The 24,941-nt window shown below is 42.4% G+C and overlaps 1 protein-coding gene across 2 annotated transcripts in view; it reads left to right on the top strand.

Moving 5' to 3' along the window:
- Positions 1-724: 724 nt before the first annotated feature.
- Positions 725-24,941, top strand: part of RASGRF2 (Ras protein specific guanine nucleotide releasing factor 2) — a 142,480-nt gene continuing 118,263 nt past the window's right edge. For both annotated transcript variants that reach the window (XM_076362795.1, XM_076362796.1), the window contains exon 1: positions 725-1,042. In XM_076362795.1, the coding sequence (XP_076218910.1) occupies positions 758-1,042 (285 nt within the window). In that variant the 5' untranslated portion in view covers positions 725-757. The remainder of the gene's footprint in view (positions 1,043-24,941) is intronic.

A 24,941-nucleotide genomic window follows, 5' to 3' on the forward strand; every position in this document is an offset into this window, starting at 1 on the left:
GTTTCGGGTAGTTCTCTCGGGTTTCACTTCTTGCTTTTGCTTTAACCAGCCGCGCAGCTCGAAAACGAAGTTACCCGACTCTCGCGGCCGCGCTCGCACAGCCCTGCGCTTTCCGGGATTTTCACTCGAAAGAATCGAAAAGGCGAAAACTATCGGGAAACCAACCGCAAGCCCCAAACCACCCAGCGGCTCCCGCCCCGTCCCGTCCAGCCCAGCCCAAGCGCACCGTTGCCCGCAGGTGCCCCATCCGACCTGCCCCCCCCCCCCCCCCCCGGGGCCGTGCGGTGTCCCCCTTCCCCCCCCGTCGGGCGGGAGGCGGCCCCGCCGCCGGGCGGAGGGAGGGACCGGGGCTCCGCGGCGGCGACTTTGCTCTTTAAATCGGTCTCCCAAGCGGATTACGGCTGATCCCTCCGCGTCACGCCGGAGCGGCCCGGGGGTCAGCTGGCCGCCGCCGCCGCCCGCTCTCCTCCCGCGGGGCGTCGGGGAGGCGGCGCAGGGAGGCGAGGCGGGGCGGGGGGGGAGGGACGGGGTGGGGGGTGGGGGACACGCCGCCGCGGCGGGTTTAGCGGCAGCCGCCCCCGGGGGGCGGGCGGAGCTCGGGGCGGGTGCCGCCCGTCGGTGCGTGCCGGCGCCCGTGAAGCGCTGGCGCGGCGCGGCGCGGCGCAGCCGGTGCCGGCGCGCTGAGCGCCCGCGGAGGCTGCCCTGCGCCGGGCGGGCCGTGAGCGCCCCGGCGGGCGGCCGCAAGCTGCCGGCCACCATGCAGAAGAGCGTGCGGTACAACGAGGGGCACGCCCTGTACCTGGCGCTGCTGGCCCGCAAGGAAGGCACCAAGCGGGGCTACCTGAGCAAGAAGACGGCGGAGACCAACCGCTGGCACGAGAGGTGGTTCGCCCTCTACCAAAACGTGCTCTTCTACTTCGAGGGCGAGCAAAGCGCCCGGCCCGCCGGCATGTACATGCTGGAGGGTTGCAACTGCGAGAGGGTGCCGGCTCCCAAGGGCTGCGCCGCCGGCAGCGCCAAGGATGCTGCGCTGGACAAGCAGGTACCGCCGCGCCGCGGGCAGCCCGACGGCCGCCCCGCTCCCCTCGGGCAGCGGCGGGAGCGCCCGCCCCGGGCTCGGCTGCGGGGCGGGAGGGAGGGAGGGAGGAGCAGGGGAGGAGGGCAGCGAGGGAGGAGGGCCCCGGCGCAGCGCTCCCGTCGTGCGAGGGGAGAGCGAGGCGCTGCCGGAGCCCCGGCCGTCGGGGCGCCCGGGCCGCCTCTCCTCGCACCCCCCCGGGAGGAGGGCGTTGACCGCCGCCGGTCCCCAGGCCCCAGCCCCCGGCGGGGAGGTCCGCGCCGCTCCTGGAGCTCTCGAAGGAGCAGCAGCCGCTCAGAAAGTGGCAAGGCCAGTGGCTTTCCCATCCCGTCAAATCACTCTTCCTTCCTCCCTCTTTTTTCTCCCCGGTGTCTGCACGCCTTATTTCAGTAGGGTGCCCGGAGAATAGCATCTCACAAACTAGGTGTTTAGTCATCTTGATGCCGACGCTTCTGTGATACAGCTACACATTTCTGACCAAACTTAGCAAATAGAGGGTGGGAGAGGCCAAAGTACCAAAACAGTGCAGGGGGACTCTAAGGAGTCACTGAGCCCGTCCCTGGGCAGCTGTGGGGCTGCTGCCTCTCTCAGCGATGCTGTGAGGGGTAACAGGCTCTCAGCTCTCCCTTGGGAACCCCTCCGAGAGCTGAGCCGGTGGCTGGGAGGCGAGGGTGAGCGTGTGCCCTGATTTACAGCCAGCACCATTCAGGAGAAGTTGGTGGGTTCTTTGCCAGGCAGGTGTTGTGAAGCTGATGGTGCTTGTGATAGAATCGGTGGCGCAATGCTCGAGTCAGATCTTGCGTGGCTTTCATTGGGCGAAGAACGCTGAAGGCTTTGGTGGGATTCGTTCCCGTGAGGGGTGGCGGTTCATAAAGCATGAACTGCTGAATTCCCCCCCAGAAAACTGATCAGTTTGACATGCACGTGTCGAACAAGGGAGTGGTTAAATACTATCTGTGCATTACATAACCGTAAAGAAAAGGACGCTGTAGTTGTTCAGTGTAAATAGAGATTGGGCATCTTAACCACACGCCTCCTATTGCTTCATGTAAATTCTTGATCTTACATGCTGCCTGGTTGAAATTTGTTTGAATCTGCATCTGGCATGCACTAGTTCCCTTCTCCCTGAAGAGGAGAAACCAAACAGGTGCCAAACTGGTTTGGAAAAGTTTGGGTAACTGTAAGGAGGGTGGTTTCGAGCTGGCTGCAGGCATTTCCTGCTGATTGCGAGAAAGAGACAGAGACCTAAGTCAGCTCCTGAAAACTGGCACATCTGCGTGCTGCGCTAGTGTGGTAGCTTTGTGAGGAGAGCTCAGAACCTTGTCTTATGTTTGTGCTTTTTTGGCCATTTGGAACAAATACTTGCGTGCTTAAGCAGCCTTTGAGATGGTACATAGTTAAGCAAGTGAACTTTGGGAAGTTGGGATGGCTGTAGTTATGTCATATTTGTCCATCACATTCTTACTTGTTGCTTTGAGGCACGTTTTTACAAGCATTGATAAATGAAATACTGGAGGATTCCCTAGATGAAATTAAACATGAATATTTCCCTGTCTGCTTTACATTGGCTTAGTACACTTGTTTATCGGTAGTGTTATTAAACTACAGCTTGACTAAGGGGACTGTGTGAAAACAATGCCTTCCCATATCTGTTCTCTGGGAATCTTAAGTTGTGCTTTTATAGTGATGAATGTCTGAGTTGTTTGTAATTACATTTAGTGGTGCAGAGACAAAATAATTACAGGGGATGAAGCTGAATTTTGCTTTGCTTTAAGCATCAACTATGTTCACGTTACTAACAATAGCAGACTGCTATTAAAGAGGCAGAAGAAAACTTTGATTTTTTTTCATGGGATCCTAGTTTGAATTTTCAAGGCAGACCATCAGAAAATACCTTTTTCCTGTTCACCTTTCACTTGATGCAGAATAAAGCTTTTGAGTGTTAGTGGTTTTTCCAAGTGCACCCTTGTTTGTATATTCATATAAACACAAACCTTTGCTAAGGTGTACAGGAAACTTCCTCAGTGACTAAAACTGATCAATCACAAGAAAAAAGAGAAATACTTGAAAATTAAACAGTCCTTTTTATTGAGAAAATATGCTCATATTCTTACAGGTGTAAAGTAATAAACTGAACCTTCAGTTTATTAACAGAGGAAGACAAAGTTATTTTAATCAGATGATAATGAAAACTCAGTGTTGTACGTGTTAACTACTGGCAGTGTAAAAAGACTGCCTAGGCTTAATTTGCTTTGATTTAACCACACAAACGTATTAATGGAATGAAAAAAATGAGAACCTCTATGCCAGTTTTTGAAGAATCAGCTCTCTCTTCTCCAAAAGAGAAGAAAAAAATAATCTCTTTTAGTTTAGGTTTTATTTACCTAGGTAATTTAGACATTGGAGTGATATGTGCTACGGAATTACGCAAATGAGGGAGAGAGAGGAAGAAGAATTAATCACATGAGAGAGTTTCATCAGCATCCTTTGGGTGGATATTTGAAAAAAAGCAATGCATTTTCTTTAAGTTACATAACTGAAGATTATGGAAAATGCATGCAGAACAAATAGATTTTGTTTTCCTTAGTTTGCAGATCCTTTTAATTTTAGGCTGAGTTGTTAAAGGATTGCTTGTCGAGTCATATGCCAGGTAGGAACTGTGTTGAGAAGTTGTCAGAGTTCAGTGGGGAGAGTGTCGGAGCTGTACTTCCCTACGCAGGAGACTGTATTTCGGTCAACAGATGTGCTTACGTTTGGCTGTCTATCTCCCAGCAAGCCCAGCAGCTGAATGTTTTGACATTTAACCACTACTGGTGCTGTTATGCCCTTCCAGCAGTCCATCGTCAGGGGACATTAAAGTATTACAGGAACCACACCGCCGTTCTGCGGAAGATGCCAAATGCCTTCATAAGATTTGCTGCAATAGTGAAGTATTAAGAGCTTGAAAAAAAATTGCAATGACAGAATGCATTTTTTTGTCTTTTCAATTTAGATATTAGTATTTTTTTTTCCTTCAGAAGGATATTTGCTTCAAAGCAAATTCTTTTAAAAGTACAGTACCTGTCTTAATATTAACAAACTTCATAATGCATGAATCAGTTGATATTCTGGGAATATGGGATCATATCAAGTATGTTGCAGATACTAAACGATTTGTAGGGGGAGTTTTTATTTTTAAAGAAAAGTGTTTTGATCTCCCTCAGATTTTAGAAGAGTTTTTGTAAATGCCAAACAGGTGTTGCTATCCACTCTGATTTCACATTTCAGAAAAAAGACAGATTTATTGAAAGAGCAACCATGTGGAAGAAGCTGAGTTTCAAAACAGGAAATAGGACATGAAAATACTACGTGTGAAAAGCTTAAATTCTGATATTAGTTAAACTGCTTCTTCCCACAGGAACCGTAGGCTGTAAACAAGTGCAGCTCCCAACAAGTCCTCCACTGTGACAATGACAGACTTGATGAGAATGAATTTCAGCTTTTGTTTCAAAAACTTTGGAAGGAGAATGGCTTTGTCTCAGTGAGTTGCTAGTCTCTTTCAAAAGTGAAGTAAAATGCCTAAAAATTATTCTTTCTGCAGTGTTTCGTAGGAGACTGGCACTTGTTATCCAGCAAGTTCACAGATTTTTTTTTTTTTAAAGCCTATTGGAAGCAAGTAACTAGAGGAATGTAATTATATTATTATTATTGTTGTTGCTATTATTATTATTATTAATCATCATCATCTGCATTGGGAGGAGGCCTAATGTTAAGTTTCTTTCATAACTGTGGGTTGAATACATGGAAATGTTCTGATATAGTTATTAATAACTGTCTTAGTGTATTTAAGCTTGTAACTGTTACACGATTTGAGCAGAGACTATTCTTTTTATCTTGCCTGCAATAATCTTCCTCCCACTTAGCAAAATTAAATACAGTATTAAGTCCATGTCCCCACAGATTAAGAGAATCCAATTATTTGAATTTTTTCTGCTTACTGTAGCTCTGTATTTATTTTATAAAGGACATGGTGATTTTGCGGTGCTTGAGACCTCTCTATTTTACATACATTCCTTGAAGTGATAAGGCAGGCGTATGCCACCAACAGCTTTTGCTTTACCTCTCTGCTAATTTAGTGTATATAAAACCTAGCAACAGCGCTTAAATGTCATTTTTTTCTGAAGATATAATGAATTAAAAGTTCATCTCTTAACTTTTATTAGGCAACACCCCCCCGTGTTATTCAGCATCCTATGTCTGTAGATGTTTATCTGTGTAGTAGATGGCTGAGGAGTGGTGTTATCTTTTTGGCAAGATAGCTTGCAACCTTCAGGTGTAGTATTGTCCATAAATCTTACTGCTTGCATGTAGGCAAGTAACTCCCTGAGATGTTCCAGTGCAAAGGTACACCAGAGATGCCCACGTTTTAGAAATTTCCTGCAGCATTTAAAAAATAATCAATCAATTTGTCTTTTCAGTATCTGAAAAGACAAAAATTTGTTAGATTTTTTTTTTCCTCCAAACTTTTTTTTTTTAATGGCATACCTTCCACGGAAGGAGTTAATTAAAAAAGATGGCCAGTAGGAAAGTTTTAAGATTATTAATGCTGTTGGGATTAATGTTTTTGTAAGACCTTCTCGTGAGAGAGTCTCTGAACGGTTCTTGCATGAAGACAACTTTGGGGTAACTAGCTGTTGTTTACTTTCCCAGGTAATCCCTGTCCCCCCGCTGTTGTTCGGTCACTGTCATGAGACAATATAGTTTGTGGGCACATTCAACAAATACATTGGTTCAAACCGTTTTGATACTCATTTAAGGAGTAACTGAAAAACAAGTCACTGACATCACGCTTAAAGCAAGCTGCATCGAAGTGGTTGCCTCTGGCTCTTCGTGCAGAACTGTGAAGTGAATTTACAGTGTGCTTTCTGGCCTGTATCTCTGGTAAATAAATAGAAAAGTATAACCCTTGTGATCTCTCCAGGGACTATTTGATAAATGTTTTGTGTTTACCTGCTTGCTTAGTAATGAGCACATTTCGGGGATAAAGAGAGGAACAGAAAATCTCATGTCCATATTTATTGCTATTTTGCCAAAACTTAAGCATTTCGTTCTAACTCTTGAAAATGTATGTTTTTGCTGTAGTGTTAAGAAATGGGCTGTTTGTAACTGCGCCAAAAAGTGGGGAATGTAGCCAGCTGAGAAGTGAGTTACAGGTAGAAATAATTTATTTTTGAAATGCCTTCCTCTTGAGAGGTTAGTTAAATCCACGCAGATGTAACTTGGAGAACATTGATGCATCTGAATAGTTTAATATTAAACCTTTGGCTGCCTTAATCCACGTGAAGTGACTTTGGTCAGGAACTGGAGACTGATCCGTTGTTTTCTGTTCTTGAATGTCTGTCACACTTGAGGGCAAAAGGCAACAAAAGACACTGCCTGAATATCTTAGACTGAGGAGTAATTAGAAGAACATTGGGAGTGATGGTAATAAGACCAGATTTTGGTGAGACAAAGTATTATTGAAGAGAAGCCACAGGGTGAAGTCCTTAACATTTCCCTGTGAGGTGTCGTAAGATCCTGAAATACTACAGTATGATTTAACAGAAGTGCATACTCCTCAATTAAGTTATTGGAAAAATGATTACATCCCAAGGCAAATGACATTTGGCAAAGGCTTATTTGTGGAGTTGCTGCGAAATCCTTTTAGCTAACAGGTGAAATGTCAGCAAGTGAAAGACTGGAAGCAGGTTAGAACTAAATTAGAAATGCATCCCAAAGCATAAAAGCCAAAAATGTCACACAAACGCTTATCATGTAAGAATAATGTGTTCCACCTTCTCAAGCTTAAACATCACACGAAGGCTGTGCAAAGTGACCAGAACCTATGTACAGCGGTACATAGCTCACACCAATAATGTGAATACTCAAATTACATTTAAAATAAAGTATCATAACAGTGTAACACGAATTTCATTCTTCCACCAGTCTTATAGTCAATGCTACTACTTTTCTCATTTTGTCTCCTTTGTTGACAGAGTTGCATCGATTTTGCTTGACCTGTTTAGTTCCTCAAATGTAAGAGGAAATTCGTAGAAAACAAAAAAATTCTGAGCACAAAAATAGCAAGTCAGTCCCTAGTCTACTGAATAATTATACTCCATTTATCTTAATTTGCCTTTATTTAACTTTTAAAATAGATTTGGTTTTTTTCTTAATCATCATCTAAGCAGACCGGTAAAGCACGTACCCTGTTTTCTGGTCACATGCTACCCATTTTAATTTCTCACTGTGTACCTGAATAGAAGATCCAGGCAGAGCTGCTTCTATTTCTGTAGTAATATGGCAACATTATAGAAGTCTTTATATATTCATATATTATGTACTACAATGTCATAATTAGTAACGTAGCAGCATTTTTTCGATCCACTTGCTAAGGATTTTCCATCCAAAGAATCTGCGTGTACAGTAAAAGCTGTCATAGTTGCTCAGTTGGGCCACATATATTACAATGACCAGTCTTGTTTTGCCACTTGCAATATGTCTGCGTTACTGAGTAGTTTGTGCAAAGAGGAAAGGGACGGGGCACGTTAGGTGCAGCCTGTTGTGGTTCCTGGCGTGTACGTCCGTATTGCATCTTGAGCAACAATGATGTCCAACCCAGTTGGTATACCGTGCAGAATGCATATGATGTAGAGCGCTGATTGCTGCAGGACCCTCTGCCTGCATTGCAAGCAGGGCACGCTGCACAGTGTCCCACTGTGTGACTTCCACATAGAGTGGAGCAGATTCACACCAAAAAGAACCCCTTCAGTGCAGTAAATCATTAACATAGACCGCATGCAGCTGGTGAAGATAACGAGGTCTGAAAATACCAATCCACCGCTTTTGGCCATTCTTAGCAACAGATTTTGCTGCTAGCAGTAGCACACTTCTCTAGATCCACCGCTTCAAAGCAAGTTTGGTACCGTGGCTGCTGTGGAGCCTGAGGCAACACAAACCCATTTTTCAGTGTGAATGTTCTAAGCATTCTCACTTTGTGCTTCCTGAAGTGGTGATGGACTGGCGAAATGTAGGTGCTCTTTCATAGATCTGCTGGGGGGGTGTGGGTAGATTCTGTCTGGATTGAAAACAATGTCGATACTTGCTTTCTGCCTGATTGTTGGTCAGCCACAGCAATTCAGAAAAACGGTGTCATCTGCCTGTCCGTACATTTGAAGGAAAATGAGATTCCATACAGTACCTCTTTTCAGTTTTTTCTGTCTAGAGCCATTACTGATGCTGAAGATTGATTGAGGGACAGGTTTTTTTTAACACTGTGCCTCTGCACTAGATGTCTAGGAACATATGCTTACAATCTAGCTTCCAATGTTTTTTTGACTTACCAATCCCATAAGGTTTTCTGTTTGAGGTACAGAATCAGTATATATAGAAGCAGAGGCTTCCCCAGTTTAATGCAGCCATTTCAGTATCTCTATTGTATTTTCCATGAGTTCAGAACTAACTGATTTTTATTAGGAAGTGTTTATAAACTGTCAGTTCTGAACTGAGCTATATTGTCATAAGCGATTTTACTTCCACTTTTTTACAGTGGAAGCATTTTATTGTGGCAGCTCTAATCAGTTCCATTACTTCTTTTGAAAAAACGGATTGTGTTTTAAGAGTTAAATGCTGTAACTATTGAAAAGAATCTGGGATTATAGTCTGTCTCCCTCTTATAGTTCTCCCCTTTCTTCTCATGGCACTGTGGAACAGTGACTTTTGTCCATTTTTGCGTTTTGAGTTTTTGACTGCGGTATAATGGCTGAGTAATGGAAATTATCTGCTGCTTAATCATTCTGCAGCTTTGACCTAGTGTAGTTCAAGTTGCTAAATTACTGAAAGATTTCCATTGCACTGCAGTGTGTCCTTTGCAATCTTTTGAACTCGGCAAGCTCATTATAGTGTTTTTCTTTTTTAAATGCTGTGCCTCTATTTAGCATTCTTTGAATAAATGATAAACCCTCTGTAAATGTCTATATACTTGCAGTGGTGGAATGCAGGGTAGGATGTTGCTCATGCAACTTTAGGTTGAGCTAGATCCTGTTGCAGACGGTGGAGTCCTAGCCAGTACAGTCAGTGAAGTCTAAAGAACTAGTCACCCCATCCTAAATTAGGTGTCTACATTTGTTAAACTGAACAGACTCCACCGACTGTAGTGACTAAGTCTCAGTTGATTGTTGAACTCAGACATCTGGCTCACATACAGATACCTTTGTCCTGGGCGCCTCAGATAACGTGTTCTGCTGCTGTCATGGGGAACATTTATTGGTTTTTCACTCAGCCAGCTGTGAGATTTGAGTGTCATGGCTGTAGACAAAGTTCTGAAATCTCCCATGCTGGATCCTAAAACATACTATGTTATTGCTGTTTTCTGTTTGATGTTTTAGGTATATGCTGGATCCTCACATATTGGAAGTTTAGGATGATTGCAGGTGACCACTGTTTTTTTTTCTTTCTGCTTTCTGTTCACTTCCTCTCCCTTACACAAGTTGTTTCTCCTGCTTCAGCAAATGCCAAAGATTTTATATTCTTCTCTGGAATTGTGGAGATTGTGTTCAATGACTTTGACAGAGCCTCACTGATGTCCTCCAGAATGAAATCAGGCATTTATTTTTAAGCCCATGCATTCATGGATGCTCGGGCATGACAAAAAAATTACAGCCTTCTTTTGCACTAGTCATATTCTCATCCATTTGGCACTCACAGAACAATTTTACAGAAATATTAAAAATGCTTCTCCCTAATAAATCAGTTGGGGAGAATCTAAAATTTATGGGCCACCTGCAAATCTCTCTTAAGAGAAAGATGGGAAAAAACTGACAGAAGAGTGGAGGGATCCAACATTGGTATCTGCAATATCATCACTAGTCATGCAGATATTTGTGTGTACAGATGAAGGGAAGAACAGTACTAAATGGCACTGAGGTGATAAAGCTTCTATTGCATTTGATATCTTAAGTATTTTTACCTATTCCTAGGGCTTGACCAGGAACATCAGGCAAATGAGGGCTCCCGGGATGGTACTCAGCCTTATATGGGTCATTTGGCAGGTATATGTGTTGTTTTTGTGACTGTGAGGTCTTTTGGTTGTAGATTTCTTGCCTCAAGAAGTATGTGATGACTGAAAGGAATACCAGGTGAGCTGAGGAACAGTGATGGGGAGAAGATCCAGATGAATTGGTGCTTCCAGACTCTGGAATCGTCGAGACCTGCAGAATCCAGGAACACCCATATTTTTGCGACAGCAGATGCGAAGTGTAACACCCGCTGGAGGGGTCCATGCCTTCTCCCTCTAGTGGCTATCCCAGGGCAGGATGCTAGCCAGCTACTGCTGTCACAGTGTCACCTCGCTGTAGGGTCCGAAGGCTGGAGCAGAGTCTCTGGTCCTGCAGCTGCTCCTTACAAGTACTAGTGTGTGTTTGTGCGTGTTTTCTGTCTCTTTTGTTCTTCTGTGAACTCGAAGGAGTTGTGTGCACATGATATATGAACAGGCTGCAGGGATGCAGGATTGAGCACCCAGCAGCCAGAGGAGGACAGAGCTAAGGCTTCTTGAGCAGCCCAGCAGTCACTCTTTCCTCCATGTTGTGGTGTACTCTGCAGTTTCAGGAGATCCATTTCTTTCCTGGGACTCCTTTCTCATAAAGTATTCAAAAGAAGAATTGCAATTAATGTCCTGAAGGGGGTCACTTTCTATAGGTCTTTCCTTTTTTTCCCCCGTCCTTCTCTGAGCATTTGTAGTATGTTGTCCTGGTTTCAGCTGGGATAGAGTTAATTTTCTTCCTAGTAGCTGGTACAGTGCTGTGGTTTGGATTTAGGATGAGAACAATGCTGATAACGCACCCATGTTTTAGTTATTGCTAAATAGTGCTTACACTAGCCAAGGACTTTTCAGCTTCCCATGCTCTGCCGACTGAGAAGGCTGGGGGTGCACAAGAAGCTGGGAGGGGGCACAGCCAAACTGGCCAAAGGGACATTCCATACCATGGGACGTCATGCTCAGTACATAAAGCTGGGGGAAGAAGGAAGGGAGGGACGTTTGGAGTGATGGCGTTTGTCTTCCCAAGTCACCGTTCCGCGTGATGGAGCCCTGCTTTCCTGGCGATGGCTGAACACCTGCCTGCCGATGGGAAGGAGTGAATGAATTCCTTGTTTTGCTTTGCTTGCGGCTTTTGCTTTACCTATTAAACCGTCTTTATCTCAACCCACGAGTTTTCTCACTTGTGCTCTTCCAATTCTCTCCTCCATCCCACTGGGGTTGGGGGGGAGTGAGCGAGCGGCTGGGTGGTGCTCAGTTGCCAACTGAGGTTAAACCACGACATACGTGAAGCACGAGACTGCAGGAAGAGAAACATGATTTCATGGTAAAATCAGGACACCACCTGTGGGGACTGGATTCTGTCTTTTGCCTAGGATCTCTGTGAAAAATTGCACAAATCACATCCACGAGGTGTTTTACGGTAATTAATCATTCCTTGTTTTGGGGACCCAGCGTGGCACAAGAGCTAGGCATGCAAAGGTAGAACTGACCTCTGTGAAAGTAGTGGTTAAAACAAATAAAAGTGCCACTTAAATACCAAAGGCCGATGGTTTTCCAGATCCGGCATCCAAATTGAGTTCCATCTTAAACTGCTGGTTTTTGTGCTGACCACATTTGCAGTAATTCCTTCTTACCTCACAGGCTGTTGTGAAAATAAATGCGTTAATTCTGGGGAAGCATCTGAATGATGTCATGAGCAGTGTCATAGGATATCATGTAAGAAGTTTCTGAACTCTGCTGATTAGTGTGCAATAGGTAAAGCAGGGAGACATGCATTCAAGAATCAAGATAAAGCAAAATATGAAATCATGTCTCACTTACATGTGGTAACTGAACTAGGATCTCCTGGAAGAAGAATCGTGTAATAATGGACTGCAATCATTATGCTTGCACACGTGGGAATAAATTAACAATGCACAAGGCAGCCTCAAATGTGGCGCTTCTCCTAACCTCTGTGTACCTGGCTTTGTAATCTAATGCCAAAAATTTAAAAAAAACCCCCACCCCACCCCCCAAAAAACCTCAAAATAAAAAACAACATGAAACTGAGGTACAAATGCATGTAAAAAAAATGAAGCTTTTTGACCCACATGTTATGGTAGCAACCAGATAGGGACAATTCATTTTGGTGCAGATTTGTTATTGTAATGGGTGTAAGCTTGCAGGCCCTAGACTAGGGTTTTTCTCATATTTTTGCTGCCTACTGCAGATGGAAGTTTCATAAGTGCATTACTTGGTTGCCTGAGGGAAAGCCTAGCTAGCTGGTCCAGTATTATATGGTCCAAAATGTGCAGCGACCTGAGAGAGCTCTGTCATCAGCAGTATGAAAATTGCTGCAGACCTACAGAGAAGTCATGTCTGCACCACGTATACTAATATCAAAACGCTTTAGGGAGAGATACTCTTCCCTGAATGCTGCACTGCATTCTTGTAGCTTAGCAGCAGATAACTTGGCTGCATGCCAGTGAAGTGAAAGAAGTAAAGGCAGCCACTCAGATGTACTTGACAATTTAGAGTAATGCCAAGTGGTTCCGTGTGAAATAAATAAATAGATTTACCTTTCATAGAAGAAAAAAAAGCAAGTATCTTCCCAGCTCTGATTTTAAATAGGTTTCCTTAAAGTTCATTGACTTTCTGCAAATACCACTTTGATTTTTTATTTTTTTTTCCTTTTTTGGAGGCATCTGAATGTGCGTGTGTCTTATGTGTGTTCATAGGCTGGGTGATAGGGAGCAGAAGGATGGTTATTTGGGTTATGTATGTCCTGGGTGCATTTGCTTCCTGAGCCCCTCACTCCCTGTGGCCTCCTGGTGAATCGGTTTCTTGACTGCCTTACTTTTGCAGTAGTAAAACAGGCCTAATAGTGCTTCCCATATGCTGGCATATGAGTAACACCATCTGCATGGGGATATTTGTTTATCCTTGCAGTATTTTAGGGTGTTCATCTGCGGCTTAATGGGTGAACGCAGAAGTGGTTACCGAGTTAGTCATAAGGTATCATGTGCCTGTTTCTGCACACAGGAAAAGCACGTGGTCAGACCTGAGAAGTGCCTAATCCTACAGCTGGGGTATTACTCTTGTAATTCATAACTTTATTTCCCTCTGCCACTGGGATCTGTTGGGTACACCTTGCAAATTTGTCCTTCCAGGCAAAATGCTCTCGCTGCTCCCATTGACCACAGTTGTACAACCTCTTGTTTCAGGCAGTTCGGTTTTGATGCACTTAACTGAAATTGGAAAGATTTTTTTTCTTTCTTTTGTGAATAAGTTATTTGTAATTATAGCAGGTCCTCTTAATACTACTTATGCTAGCAGGGTGTTTCTTCTCTGTCAAGACTTAGGATTTTCACAATCACTGAAATTAATTGCTAGGCCAATACTGTACAGTTGTACATTCATTTTGCTTCATCTTTCTGGTGTCCTCCTCTCTGAGTCTTTCCCTTCGGTGTTTGCTTTGCCTTGTATAAATTTCAAACTGCTTGTTTTGTTTGTCTTCCCTGTCTGGTTTCTGTGCCACAAATATTAATGCAGTGCTGCTGAGTTGCCTCGTATGCGCAGTGCTGGGAACACTGTATGAGTTTGCTTAGTCTCTGTGCTCCTCTCATTCAGATCATCTAGAAAATGCCTCAGTGTGCTAGCAAGAAGGAACACATGAACAAAACCAAGTACCTGTGTAAGACTTACTTCATCACTTGTGTCCTTTCCCATGGCTTCTCAAATGCATTGTGTCCTACTTGTGCAACTGCTTCAGTAGCTTCCAGGGCAACAACGTTTTATTTCTTGGTCTGCTGAGAGATCCTGACGTTCTGCTGTTGTTTTCAAGGTGGGTGGAGAAGTGTAAGCAACCAAGTCGTCTTGTTCTGACAGTGGTGTAGTGCACAGGAGGTTACTTGAAAAAGCAAAAGAGTTCATGTACTTTACTCAGCTTCCATGCAACAAGCTTGGAAGAAAGCGCTATGGTGTGAGCCCCAAAGAGCTGTCGTAGAGAGCACACTGCAAGGTGTGGATTATACCTGAGAGAGTACATCTGTAATATTTGTAATCTCACTGGGAGTCCTTGGGTGTTTGCTTTCACGTGGCTTCTAACCTGTCTCATGCTCACAGGATGGTTTCCCATAGTGGACAACCTTGCAACCACAGTTCACTTTGTGATTCAGCCCCTTTCTTTAACTCATGTCTTGGCTACTTGGTCTTGCTATTGCCAGATTTCCATACCTTTAATTTTCTGGGTCAGGTACTAGATTTCTAGGGTGTAGGGAATGTGTCAGACCTTGGGTGGAGACCTAATGAATTGTCTATATGACAAGTGTAACAGTAAATGTTGGATCTGCTTTAAATGGCTTGTAGAATAAGCTGAATGTCCAGAAGGAGCGCTAATGATTTGCTTTGCAAAGGTCACACAGAAATTGCAAGTAATTTTGAAAGCAATTCTGATTTTTATCTCTAATGTTGCTCTTTGACCTCTGTGGTGGAGTGTGAGATTTATTAAGTAAGAACAGCAAAAATGTGCACCATGCAAGGCATCTCATCTTTTTGAATTGTGTTTTTTCATCTTTCCTAATACGTTTAGATGTTTGGACTTTGCCTCCTTACTATAATGTCTCTCTTTGGCAATTATAGGCGTAAAAATAGATTTTTTTCAATAAATTACTCCAGTTTAATTTAAAAATTAAAAATTTTCTAAATTCTTGAGTGACTCAGGAACACAAGTCTCTTTGACTTTGAATCCATCCATAGTCTTTAATTAGTCTTAATGCAGTCCAGTTGTATCCAAACTTTTTGCTTGAGGGAACCTCATATCATAGGCTTGAAGACTTGAAGGTGGTAGAATGGTCATGGTGATTGGGAGAAGTTCCTGAAGACTGGAAGAGAGCAGATATCACTCATATCTTCAAGGAGGGCAAAAAGGAAGATCCAGGGAAGTACAGGCCAGTCAGTCTCACCTTAGTCCCTGGAATGGTGATGATGAAAATCCTCCTGGAAAGCATTTCTACACACATGAGGATAAGAAGTGGTTGGCATGGATTTACAAAGGGGAAATCGTGCTTGACCAGTCTGATAGCCTTCCACAATGAGGTGACTGACTTGGTGGACGAGGGGAGAGCAGTGGAAGTTGTTTACCTCAACTTTACTAAAGTCTTTGATGCTGTCTCCCATAACATCATCATTGTAGACAGATGACAAAGTATGGGTTAGGTAAGTGGACAGTGATGTGGACTGAAAACTGGCTGAATGACCAGGCCCAGAGGACAAGTAAAAGATGATGTCGAACCTTCACTCAGGACATTTAGTTCTAAGACAGAACTGTTGGCCCAAATAGTAGGAATTTTTTTTGTAAGGGAAAATTGCAAGGCTTCCCACTTCACTTTCTTACATTTTCCTCTCTGCTTGTTGTCAGGAAGTAAAATCACGGGTGAAAAGAAATGTATATGCCAGGACATTGTTTTAAGTTGCTGTACAGTGATCAGTCTTATTTTTCTTTCTCTGGAGGAAATTTACTATTGGCTCAAAATCTTAGCTGATGTGTTACTGAGAACCGTAATAAAAATCTGAATTCAGAATTTCTAAGAGTTGTCTGAAAAGTAAAAAGACGAAAATTCTTTCTGGCTTTTTGTGCTTGTGATGTGCTTTTTTTTCTTTTTGCATACATTAGTGCTGCATGTATGTGGCATGTATTTTCTACTTCAGTTCTTTTCTGTTTTCTGGGGGAGCGAGAGAGGTTGTTTTCTTTTTAATCATTTCCCATCTGATTTAAATTTGAAGTAGTCATTCTGGTTTGGCAAACATTTAATTGTAGCAGGAAAAAATTGTGCAACTAGAATAAACTTAACTTTAAATTTTTTCTGCTAATGAGCAGAATGTGATATAACTGTTGCTAACTAAAGCTGAAGCCTTTTTTCCTTCTCTTGAGGTACTTGGAATACATCCATAATTCAGCATTTTACTGCTTTTGTTTTCTCCTTGTGCTGAGCAGTAATAATATTTACAAAATACTTAGTTTTGCTACCCAGGGAAATGTAACATAACTTTGGATCTTCTTCAGGCTGTATTTATTATAGAGACAGAAGGAAAGAGGGGAAAGTGGTTGTTAAGCTTTAGTATATTCAAGAAACTGTCAGAAGGGCTAGTGTTGGTGCTAGTGTGTATCACTGTTACCCTTTTTCTTCCCGAGTTTCCCCTTATCCTTTACTTGTCTGTACTGTTTATTCAGGTGGCTCTTGCTTTTTTTTTAAATCTTCACCTCCCGGGATATATTTGGGGACTACCTGTCTGGTAGTGAAGCTGCATAATGTATAAAACTGGAACACCCCCGAGCAAAGCTAAGCATTGTAAGGGTTTACTCCTACTCCACTTACTTCTATAAAAATGCATGAGTAGTGATTCTTACATCAAAAGCATAGAAATAAGCGTGTCTCCTTTACTGTGTGTGTATCTGATATAATTTCACTGGAGTGGATTATTTAAACTAAGTGACTTCAGAGTTTAGACTTTTCTAAATATATCAAGTGGGACCAGGTGCCTGATCTGCTTTAATACCATGTACCTTTTATTAGGGGTTGATCAGCTGCCATTTCCATTTATATTTCCTGATGTTCTTTCTCGATTCAAGGTTATTTTTAAGTAACCCAGGTCAGGAAGGATATGAGTGGGGTGGAGTGCTGTGGGAAATGTGGACAATTAATGGAAAACATATTTGGAAGAGAGTTTTAGGAGCTTCCAAAGAAGTGTATTCAAATGTAATTGACTCGTTTGATTAAAAATGCTTATCAGAATCAGGCTTCCCCTGCTACCCTCTTAAAAACCCCTGAATGTAGCTACAGCAAATTATTTAATTATCACTGAGTAATACTTATATCACTAACAGTACCCAGGTCTGCATGTATTGTATATATTACTTGCAGCTTTTATTATGGGTTACTCATGTCGTGAGAATGTCAGTGTATGCTAATTTTTAGTTGTTATTTGGGATACTGGAGTATGTCACATCTGCTTAAAACACCAGCAGTTTTGTATGAACTGTTTTGAGAAAAGCACAAGGCAACTAAGGTAAAAAATATGGAAAGTTTCAGCCTAGAATTGTTGGCACCCTCTCTTTTTATTAACTTTGGGATTACAATGTGGCGCAACAGAGTATGACATAACATAGTTTCTTGGGTGTTTTTTTAAAATTAAGGACTTAAAAGGGAGCAACTAGTTAGTGAGATATGTAAAACCCATTTTGTCACTGAGGATGGGCATATCTGTTTACAGTGTTTATGTTGAACAAAAATTGTCTCAGAGCACAAATTTTTATGGTTATAGCTGTCAGTAGACTATAAAAACCCTTTCTACCAGAAAATCAAGACTGACACTAAAAAGTCTCAATTCCTTTTCGCTTTTCTTATCTGCCCCTTTTCCTCCATCAGGTAGCTGTACTGGAAATCTTTGATATCTCACTGCCTTAATAAAGTCCTCTTTGACAGGCAAGAGTAACTGCAGGTTTTTATTATGCAGATGACATTAACTGTTCCTAAAGCTATCTCCTCCAAGTTACTGAGAAAATATGCAGTATTGCAAACTGTTCTGCGATGAATGGATTCATGTGTTGATCAGAGCCTTGCTACCCCCGTGCTGCTTTGATGTCATAATTGCGTTGGGCAACCTGTGAGTTCATCCCTGTTCCTGGGCCGGGTGGTTGTGGGAACAATGTTGTTTGTATACATGACATCAAAAATATCCAAGTACCCTTAGCAAATAACCTCTTCCCGTTAGTAACAGCAAATTTATTTAGCAGGTTTGATGCATTTAAACCTGTAGCAGCCATTTGGGTATACAGAAAGCCTTAGTCAATTTCAGTGCCCTCTGTTAAATGCTCAGAGAAGCTAAATTAGAAGATACTGCTTGTACGTGGAGGAGCCAAAGCTGTGTAACTGTAGGCGTCTTAGAGCTAGGCATGCTTAGCTTACCATACATAGACACAGGAAGGCACAGTAAGATACAGCAGACATTCCAGATTGGATTAAATGGAAGTGTTGGCACCTGTTAGCGTAATAAACACTGAGTAGACAGCAAAAGTCCTTGTGATCAGTCAAACAAAATATGCAATATGGACTTAGAAGCATGGAGAGTTGCACTTTTTTTGTTGTTGGTGTTGTTACTGAAAACTGCTCTGAGGATGTCCTTAAACTTAGCACTTGAAATACTTTTTAAAAAAACTTATGCTGAATTAATTGTTCTTATGTAGTAGTTAAGCAACATTGGCTTAGTTTTTGGAAACACTTGCTGATACTTTAAGCTGTTTCTGGAGCTGGAACATATTAAGGTCTCTAGGTGAATTCAGCTGTTTGTTTTAAAAAATCTTATTTTGCATATTATTAAATATTACATATAATCCAGTATAATTAGTACTATTAAATATTAAAAATATTAATATTTAGAGCATGGCAGTAAATCCCAAGGTTTTGGAAAATTCCTAAGTTATGTTTCCATAGGTTTTCTTAACCCTCTCTCATCACCTAGAACATCTCCTTCTTGCAATCCTGAAACGTACTTCATGAAATGTACTTCGTTGAATTTACTTCATTAAATGTATTTTATGAAGTTTTGCCTACATAACTCCTGTCATCAGGGACTTCCAAATGTGGTAGTAATAATTCCTTCTTATTGTACTTGGCACTAATCACACACTCAAAGTTGCTCAGCATTTTTTAAATTAATACGTAACTTTTCTATCCCTAACACAGGTCATGTTTTAAAAATAACACTTGCACATCTCCTTTATGGTTAGCCACATTACTAGCAAGCCAACTAGGTTTTCCAAAATCAGTTGACAGCCATCAAGAATAATATGATTGCTTTAAGTGTAAACTATCATCTCATGTAATAAAAAACCCCAAACCTTGCATTAAAATTAGTTTCCTAGTCACACACCTACACTCAGCTCTGGAAACTGATGTCTGGTGCCTTGCCTGAGATGTTCTGATGGTTACAGAACATTAGATAACTGACAATTATGGTACTCTTACCTAGCTAAATATTTCACAAGAAATACTAAATCTTTGAGGTCCCCTTCTGGTTTTCTGTCTTCTAGTGATGTATCTTTGTCTTGATACAGAGAGACAGTGCTGCCTTCTCTTAGTTCAGTGTGAACCCTCACTGTTTTCTTGAGACAGTTTTGATATCCTGGCCGTTAAGGTGGTTATCTACAATTTATTTGAGAGCCTTTAAATGCTGAGGGTTGCATATGGCTAGAGACCTTTCGTTTTAGAGTGTTTTTCATTGTAATAAACAAAAGGGTTTGCCATGTTTCTGTAGTGATGTCATGTGGTGCAATTTGTTGCTACCAAATAATGTTTACATCTTGACTTCCTAGACTGAAAGATGAGTGAGGTCAAAAATACCAGCAAAGCTATGCAGCTGAGTTCTGTTTACACGGCTTAAGGCAAAACACCATGTGTTTGGTTTAGCTCTGTGGATGAAGAGATTTATCATTATGGTGCACAGAGTACCTTTTTAAAACTGTTTAGGAACTGAGAGCACTAGACAACTTCTGGAGAGCTGCCACACACTTCAAATATCAACCCTGTGCTATAAATCAGACTTAATTACATGCCTTTCATAATTGTTACATAATTCATTTTACAGAATGCTATCTTCATTCTTGTAACAGTAGCAAGAGTTGAGTATTGATTATGTCATAAGTTTCAACATAATCTTGACCACCATAGATCAAAAATTCATCAAGCCCAATCTCCACTCTCTCTTAGTGTCGACAGCTGATGGCCGGATAAATGTGTTGTAACAGGGTATGCACGATGCTTTCCACAAATGCTGCCATAGGCTTTAGCAACTTGCAGTCCTGATACCCTTGAGCTGAAGTTCATGCCTTTGCAGTTAACAGCCATTTTTCTTCTAAGACTTTGCCAAATGCCTTTTTGAATCCCTGTATACTTCTAAAGTCTCCAATGGCTGTTGCAAGTAGTTTGAGGGCTCACTACACATTATCATAAAGAAATACCTTTTCATTGTTAATCAGCACCTTAATGTTGTACTGTTCAGGGCTGACGAATCTTCTCCAGCTTCATGCCGCCGTGTCCAACCAGTATGAAGGCGCACAGCCTCATGCAGTGGCGCACGCACAAAATCCAGGTGTTCAGTACACACAGACCAACACAGACAGAAATGCTCAGCACTGATGCAAACACAAACAGCATCAATGGCCTCATAGTGTTTCCCACTCTGGCTGATCAAGATGAAGGTCTGTTAGTGGGAAATTATACATCTTTACAATATGGATCCCTCCAGAAAATGGCCTAGACATAGTTCATCGAGCAGCTGGCTCTTGGATCCTCTTGCCTCCAGTTACCTCATGCACAGAAATGCAGACACACACAAATGGGTCTCTCCACAGACCCCCAGACTTTGTGGCCCCACCACTAGTTGGCCTGGACCTTCTGGCCCCTTCAGTATCTAACTCCTCCAGTTGTCTCATACACAGAGACTCACCTATCCAGCCCAGGCTTACTTCTGTATTGATAGCTGGCTGCCAGGCAACTTCTCCTGCTCACTGGCTGGTGTGGCTCGATATTCACTAGCGGTCACATTCAATCCGGTTGCTGGCACCACAGACACATGGCCACACAGGTCTGTGACCTGTGGTTTGTCCTCCAGCTGATGGCCCTTAGAGCTCCATACATACACATGCACACATATACAGAGTCCGCTCCTCCAGGAAAATGGTTAGAAATGGAGTCCAAGACAAAGACAGGAGAGACTGTGGTGATCAAGCACAGGGCATGGACAGACAAATGTACTGGCCATACTGGCCCCTTTCATCAGCTTACCCCTCTATTTTCCCACATGTACTGCTCCCTAAGCCTCCTTGATTCTTCCCTTTCCCTGCTTTTGATTCCTTTTCTAGTCATCCCGTAACAAGTCTTGTACAATCCCAAAATGCTGTTCCCTGCATCCTATAACAAGTGTCCTACTCCTATAGGCACCACTCTCAGCCTGAAAGGTGATCTGGAGAGCCTTTCCACTGACTCATCTGGATGGGTTTCTCACAATAGGTTCTCTCATCTTTTCCCCCTCCATTTTCTTCCAGGCTGAAGAATCCCAACATGTATAACCATAATCATACACAGGAACCATTCTATACCTTTCAGTTTGTTTCATTGAATTCTCTGTAACTTGCAGCTCTGCCCTGCCCTTTCTGAGATGGAGAATCCCAGACCTGTTCCAGTCTCTCACCACCCTCATTGTAAAAAATGTCTTCCTTATGTCAAATCTAAACCTACCCTCTTTCAGTTTAAAGCTGTTGCCCCTTGTCCTGTCACTGTAGGCCCTGGTAAAAAGTCTTTTTCCATCTCTCTTACAAGCCCCCTTGAAGTATTGAAAGGCCACAATAAGGTCTCCCCAGAGCCTTCTCTTCTCCAGGCTGAACAAACCCATCTCTTTCAGCCTTTCTTCATAGGAGAGGTGTTCCAGCCCTGTGATCATTTTTGTGGCCCTCCTCTGGACCCGCTCCAACAGGTCCCTGAATTCCCTGTGCTGAGGGCTCCAGAGCTGTATGCAGTACTCCAGGTGGGGTCTCACGAGAGCAGAGTAGAGGGGGAGAATCGCCTCCCTCGACCTGCTGGCCACGCTTCTTGTGATGCAGCCCAGGATACGGTTGGCCTTCTGGGCTGCAAGCACACATCACCGACTCATGTCCAACTTTTCATCCACCAGTTCCCCAAGTCCTTCTCCACAGAGCTGCTCTCAATCCCTTCATCCCCCAGTCTGTACGGATATCGGGGATTGCCCCAACCCGGGTGCAGGACCTTGCACTTGGACTTGTTGAACTGCATGAGGATCACATGGGCCCACTGCTGAAGCCTGTCAAGGTCCCTCTGGATGGCATCCCTTCCCTCAAGCGAATCGACTGCACCACTCAGCTTGGTGGCATCAAGCCAGGATGTACCTAGCCCAGAAAATGTAGTTTGGCCATTTATATACATTATGGTGTAGGGCCATTTTCTGTTTTGCTCCCATGCTGTTCCCAGAATGGGTCAGTACCAAGCTGTAGACCTGAGGTTTTCTGTTACAGCCCCAAGGCCTGATTAGTGCATAGTCAGCTCAGGGCTTATTATCGTGCATGTAAAGTACAGATTGTCTTTCACCATATACTTCTTTTCCTATTTATTTACATTGAATTTCAGCTGCAGTTTTAATACTTGATTGGTTGATACTGTAAAGCTTTCCTATAGGTATTCAGAGACAGTCTTGTTCTATGCTACCTTGAAGAATTTACTCTGGCAAGAAAACTTTGTTTTGGACATAAGATGCTGTGTTTGTTTTGGGGTTTTTTGTAGAGGAAAGGTGACTTAGATGTTAAGAAAATATGTTGTAGTGTAATTAAAATGTAGTTATTATTTTTACTATAGATTTACCTGTCACTAATATATCTTGTGATACAAACCCTGGCACAGGTTGCCCAGAGAGGTGGTGGATGCCCCATCCCTGGAAACATTCCAGGTCAGGTTGGACGGGGCTCTGAGCAACCTGATCTAGTTGAAGATGTCCCTGCCCATGGCAGGGGGGTTGGACTAGATGACCTTTAGAGGTCCCTTCCAACCCAAACTATTCTATGATTCTGTGATTCTATGATCTACATTTCAGTCACACTTATGACTGAAGTTCAGTGTTTCAAATTGGTCTTAAAGTAATTCTAGTTCAGGTAACAGTCTAGTCATAACATTACTAGATTTTGTGTGACTAACTGCCTGGGCATTCATTCAGTGTTGATATATGCTTATTTACTTTTATTATAGGTGGCTATTCTGAGTATTTTCTATTTTTTAAAGTATATAACAAAATCTGGCAGAAGTCCACTGTGAAAATTTCTTGAACAACAAAATAAAAATCTCACTGCTAAATGGAAAAGCTGCTAGCATGTAGTTTTCTGTGTGTTTTTAAATAAAAGAAAGGTTAAATGCATCTTATACACACACAGAAAAATGTATTTACCTTAAAAATTAATGCCTCCTTTAGTTATGAAACTATTTTGTATGTTTAAGTCATGGTGTGGGAAAAGAATTGTTTGTAAAACTGACATATTTCAATTTTATGCAATGTATCTGATTCACATAATTGACTGGAAGAATCTTTTGTGTGTCATTGCTGTTCTGAATAACAGTCCTATGAGTGCAAACAAACACTGAAGTGATCCTGTGTCAAAAACAGTTCATTAGCTTCAGTGCTAAGTCTTAACAGTAATCATTACTAGTCTGACAAATAATATAACAAAATTTTAGTGACATAAGCCCGAAGCCTCGGGTCTTCATTCATGTGTATCTAAATACATGAGCAGCAAAGTGCTTTTTTCAAGGGGAATAGTGAGAAACCTGGGAAATTTGGACCAATGCTAGCTGAAAGTATAAGACAGTTGGGTAACCTCCTCAGGACCAGATTCTTTTTGTTGTTGTTGTTTGAATTACCTGCTGTAAGAATTTTATGCTCTGCTAACCTGAAATGAGCTCTTTTTCACAATGCCTTTGGGGTCAAGGCTGTGTCAGCGAAGGAGAAGGTTTTGCCACACCAGTGTTATAAACTGCGCCTATGCCCCATAAACAGTTGTTGGTTTTTCCAAGCTCTGGTGTCCTGCACACCAGAGTGGAACGGCATTCCCTTCTGCAGTGACACAAAGGTGTGCAGAAGTGTTTTTAAGTACTCCGTCTTAATTATGCCCAGCACCTGTTCAGCAAGTGCATCTGGTATCCCTCCCATGCTTTAGCAATACTGACTTGTGTGTGGGTTGTAATGGGCTAGGACTGGCCAAGCAAGATGCTAGGAGCATCTTGCTCCACAAGTTGCTCGTAAGCAGTCCTTCTGCGGGGGCTGTATTGTGTGACTAGCAAGGTCCTGTTGGTCTGGGAAGTGCTGAGTAATATGGCCCCTAAGTGACAGAAGGAGATGAAGTTACAGAAGCTGCTGAGACCACCACTGTTGATTGCTTTACGACTTGGTGTCACGGTGAACCCAGTTGCGGGTCCCAGCTGGCCATGAAATGTCTGATGCTCATGCCCTTCAGATATTCTGGCTTACATATCAGCTATTAGCCAGTGCTGGAGATGGGTTACTGACCTAGATGAATGCTTGCTTTGTGCCAGTATGGCCATTTAATTACTAAATTGACTGGCACTTGGTTGACTCTTAGGAAGTTGCCCCATTATATTAAAAAAAAATTTCTAATATTTTTTGTGTCTATAAAAATCTTCACAAATTGATACCAATTTTTTTTTTTCATTTCTTTGATTTGTTTTATGAGCCAGCCTAATATGTAGCATATAGTATTTATTTTCTCTAATATTCAAGGATGGAAGAAAATTATTATAGCAGGTGTAAGATACAAAATTTCTTTAAGGTACATGTATATTGCTTCATAATTATAAAACATGTCTATCGAACTGTGTTTGCACTTGTTTTATGTTTTGTTTCTTTTTTCCAGAGGTAATTAAAATCTTTAGTACCTTTGAATAATGGGTTTTCTCTTCTGTACACTGAATAAATAATGAATGTCAAGTTTTGGCAGTTTCTTTTTAGTTTTTGCAATTGACCATGCGATGTGAACCACTAGCTCCGGAACTTCTCCTCAAATCTGCATGCAGGTCATTTTAAAACCTTTGAGATGAGCGCAGCATATAGTGGAGGTCGTACATTGAAGAGGTTGAGCAAAGCGAACAATTATTTGCGTGCTATGACCTTCAGCATGTGATGGATTTTCAGTGTCTAGAAACTTGTTCGGGAGTTAATGCAGGAAGTAAGAAGGCTAAGAAGAAATAATGGGTGATG

Source organism: Aptenodytes patagonicus, chromosome Z (genome assembly GCF_965638725.1).
Source record: "Aptenodytes patagonicus chromosome Z, bAptPat1.pri.cur, whole genome shotgun sequence".
NCBI classification, from domain to species: Eukaryota; Metazoa; Chordata; class Aves; order Sphenisciformes; family Spheniscidae; genus Aptenodytes; species Aptenodytes patagonicus.